General features: G+C 28.4%; 1 protein-coding gene across 1 annotated transcript; it reads right to left on the reverse strand.

Annotated features, from left to right (window-relative positions):
* Positions 1-1,516: 1,516 nt before the first annotated feature.
* On the reverse strand, positions 1,517-3,615 carry LOC112703365 (uncharacterized). The gene is made up of 2 exons (XM_025754783.2): positions 3,256-3,615; positions 1,517-2,356 (listed from the first exon to the last, which is right to left on the reverse strand). The coding sequence occupies exons 1-2, from the start codon at positions 3,439-3,441 to the stop codon at positions 1,751-1,753; spliced, it is 792 nt and encodes a 263-aa protein (XP_025610568.1). The 5' UTR covers positions 3,442-3,615; the 3' UTR covers positions 1,517-1,750.
* Between the last annotated feature and the right edge of the window lie 573 nt (positions 3,616-4,188).

Raw genomic sequence — 4,188 nt, forward strand, 5'->3', positions numbered from 1 at the left:
GATGAATAGTTGAAAGAAGCAGAGCCCGAAATTTTTATTTGACTTTATGAGAGATAGAGCATATATGATTTTTCTTGAATTTTGTCATAAAATTGTTTGTTTACAAATTTAACCTAATAAGAAAATTAATATAAATTATTATATCCCTAGCCAACTTTTTCATGGATTTTATTTCTGAAAGTCTGAAAAAATCAAATTCTAAGATTTATAACTATAAATGTTATAAGGATGTAGATGTTTATAAGCAGAGATACTGAAATAGAAATATAAAGGCACAATTATGTTCAACAGATGAAACATAAACACAATTATTGTATTTGAAAATATTAAATTAGTGTATTTTGTATTCTTGTTATTAGAAAAGACAATAAATATTAATAAGGGATAAAATTTAGTTTTTATTTTTTATTATTTTTATTAATTTTTCGAAAATATATTTTTATTATAATATTTTTCTTTTTAAATTTTTTATATAAAAAAAAGAGTAAATTAAATTTTTATAATCTTTTATATTTAATTTATTATTAAATAAAATACAAAAACACTAATTTTTATATCTCTATTTTGAGTGTTTTATTTTCAATGTGTCTCTCATCCTAAACTCATAACAAAACACAATCTAATATATCTCATAATACCATAAATCTAAATAAAAACCAATAAAAATATAAACATTGAATGTTATATAACTAAGAAAGTTAAATAAATCGTAGCCTACTTGATTATCACTAAAAAAATAAGGTGTCTACTCTAATAAAAATTTTATAATTGTTATCATGTAAAAAAATTTTATTTTAATTATTGGATGATAAATTATAAGATTTGATTTTTATATATTATAAAAGTATTATCTTTATTTAAGGTGTAGAACTGGAAATACAAAAAACATATGTTCAATCTTTTTAAATGCCATAATTTCTTGTTTGGCTAACTTTTTTAACTCTAAACGCCAACATGATTTTGAATTTGAACTCGCGTTCAACTTAAACAACCCGAACGGGGCCAACCCGACAGGTTAAGAACTAATCTGTCACGGATTTGAACTCCATTTAAGGGTTTGTCGCTGGCCAATGGGCTGCTGCATGCACAAGGCGGAGTTCGAACTCCCGACACTTGCTTAAGCGGACGAGTGAACTGACCACTCGACTAACCCAAGTTGGTATTTTTAGTACTCATTGTTGATAAGATGTTTTTGGCATTTTTATGGAATAGATGAAAAAAAAAAAACAATATATAAACATACCCGAACGTAACGATATTTTACATTCAAGCGCACATATGTTAGCCAAAAAGAATGACTCAATTGCAGATCCATGGATAGTATCTATACTTATAAAAATATTAATAAATTCTTAAATGCAGAGCCGAACAGGTGAGTATTAATTCAAAATTTATAGAAAATATTACATTTTAACCTTATAAAAAAAATTAAAAGTATGTTACTAAAAGAATAGCATTGATGAGAAAAAGAGTAAGACTGCAGGACAGAACGAGGGGGAGAGAGAGAGAGACAACAGAGAGAAATTGGATAATTTTCTATTAGCTTTGCTACTGAAATCGCGTTAAGTTTCCAATATACATATAAAGAGAAAAGGGCTAATAATATTACTCTGAACAAATTATCCTATCCTTAAAATCCTTAAGAACCACCCTAAATTTTATCTATCATCACATTTACAAAAGCTTGAAAAAAATCATATAATAAAATAATAAATTAATACCCCAAATTATGATCATAATCATAATAATCTTAAATTGAAATATTAAGGTCAATCCTAGGTTTCTTAACTGATGGCATGGGAACAATAGTGTTACACCTAGGACACTTTGGATTGTTCTTCAAGATCAAAACATAAGACAAGCATCCAGGGCACCCTGCAGCAATTGGTGATGACAGCGTCGATGATGATGATGAATTACCCATCATCATCATCATCATCTTGTTATCATCACTCTCTTCCTCTTGCATCTCCCGAATTGAGGATGAGGATGACGAGTACGATGAGGGTGATGATACCGATTTCAAGAATGATGTTCTTTTTCTTAGTATTGGCTCCTTCTCTGCCCTCTCTAGTGCTGATTTCACTTTGTCAAGAGTGCACACACTTTGGTAATTATTGTTGTTGTTATTTGAGGGTAATGAAATTGAAGATGATGAGACAAGTTTTAGGTCTAGGTTTGTGTCATCAAAGAGGTTCAAAGGAACTTTGGACGATGGTTGTGTTGTTGAAGATGGGAAATTAAGGTCTTGAAGTTTTGGTCCTAATGTTGTTGATTTCACTTGATTTAGCTTTTGTTCATTCACTTGTAGTGAACCTAATGTGTTGTTGCACCTTTGGATATAAACTTTCCCTGACTGAAATATCACAAAAGGAAAACAAAAATCCATATTAACTAATAATACTCATACAAATACTCATCACATATATGTATATGATCCAATTAATTTATTGATTATTAAACATTAAGAATATATACTTACATTATATACTTATATTCTTAACCTTTTTTTAAGTGTCTATTCAACGTTTTATTGTAAAAAATTTACTGCTCTTAAAACCTTAATAAATGACTTCAGAACATACTAGCAAAATCTTTCAATTAAAGAATTCATTGATGAATTCGCGTGGAATCAGTTAAGGAAATTATCAATCAATTAATTAGTACTGTAAGTTACAATGGAAATTAATTGAAGGTAGTCAATGGACTTTTCGTTATAAGATTGAAATCAAGAAGAAAACTAAACAAGATTTTAGAATATGAAGAGAATCTGAAAGGGTTTAAAATCGGAATTTATGTGTAATAAATAAGTAAATACAAAGGTACAAAGGAACGAAAAATTGATAGGCCTGCTGTTACATTTAAAGCCAAAAGTTGAAAATACACAAATACAATCACTGATCAGATACAATCCACTAATAATCATTAGCCACGAAAAAGAGAAATCGTTTAAAAAAAAAAACACTCAATCAATTCCATACGGCAAAACACAAAATAATAAAAAAAAGCCTTAGAAAATAATAATAAAAAAATAAAATAAAATATAACGCTCCAAATTGATAAAATAAAAATTTACATTCAACAATAAAATAAAATTTCAATAAATTAAAAATCAAAGAGAATTTCCAAAATTCTCAGGAAACAAAAGTTTTACAGAGAATTAGAACGGAAAAAAAAATACAGAGAGAAAAAAGGAAGGAAAAAAAATTTTCCGGGAAAAGAACGGAAAAGAGAAAATTGAAGAGAAAAGGGAACCTGAAGGTCAAGGCGTTTCTCCCAACCGGTGGGAACCTGCAAGTCGAGGTCGAGTTCCTGTGATTCGACGGAGGAGCCACCTAACAGGTCCCGTGTGATCAGAGCCGTTGATTTCTCTGCCTCATTCCCCACCGTCCGATGCTGTTCTCCCATCACCCTTACCAACGAGCTTACCTCTGCTGCCATTTCTCTCCTCTTTCTCACAATCGAAAGGACAAGTATATGAGATTCTACTTTATAGAGAGAGAAGCTAGAGAGAGAAAGTGAAAGATGAGAGAGTTTGATGTATGTGACTATGTGTTATGTTCCTCCTTCGTGTGTGTGACTGTGAGGGATTTATATATGCCAATAAAGATAGACTGTGCGTTATTATTAATGTTGGTATTAATACTCCATAATTATTTTTATTTTTCATTTTTTTTATTGTGTGTTTAGTAGACTTTGTATTTATAGTGATTTATTACTAACTGATTTTTATGCACTACTATTCATATGTAAAATATAAGAGTTTTATATAGATAGATAAACGGTGAATCTCTTTGTTTGATAATGTTAAGGGTAGATTATTATCATTGGAAAAATAATTACAGAAATTCGTAGAGTGAAAAAAAATTAATTACTGTTGATTTTGTAATTAATATTATGTTTGAGTCTTGTTTCCTTAATTCACTGAGCGGTTAGACTTTGATTTTTCAATTTACAAAGTTTTTCACTCTAAAGAAACTTATTAATTCTTATCATTAATAATTAATTTTAAAACTAATATTCTAAAATAAAATATTAATAAAATAATTTACCGTTCTATTTTTTATTTTTACTGAAAGTAGGGTTTTTTCAGTATTTTACCAATTTATTTACTTTATACAAGTTTAATCTATTAATTTTATATCTTTTTACGAGACTTTTGCTATAGTGAATAATATATTTTTTTTA

Source organism: Arachis hypogaea, chromosome 7 (assembly GCF_003086295.3).
Source record: "Arachis hypogaea cultivar Tifrunner chromosome 7, arahy.Tifrunner.gnm2.J5K5, whole genome shotgun sequence".
Classification (NCBI taxonomy): Eukaryota; Viridiplantae; Streptophyta; class Magnoliopsida; order Fabales; family Fabaceae; genus Arachis; species Arachis hypogaea.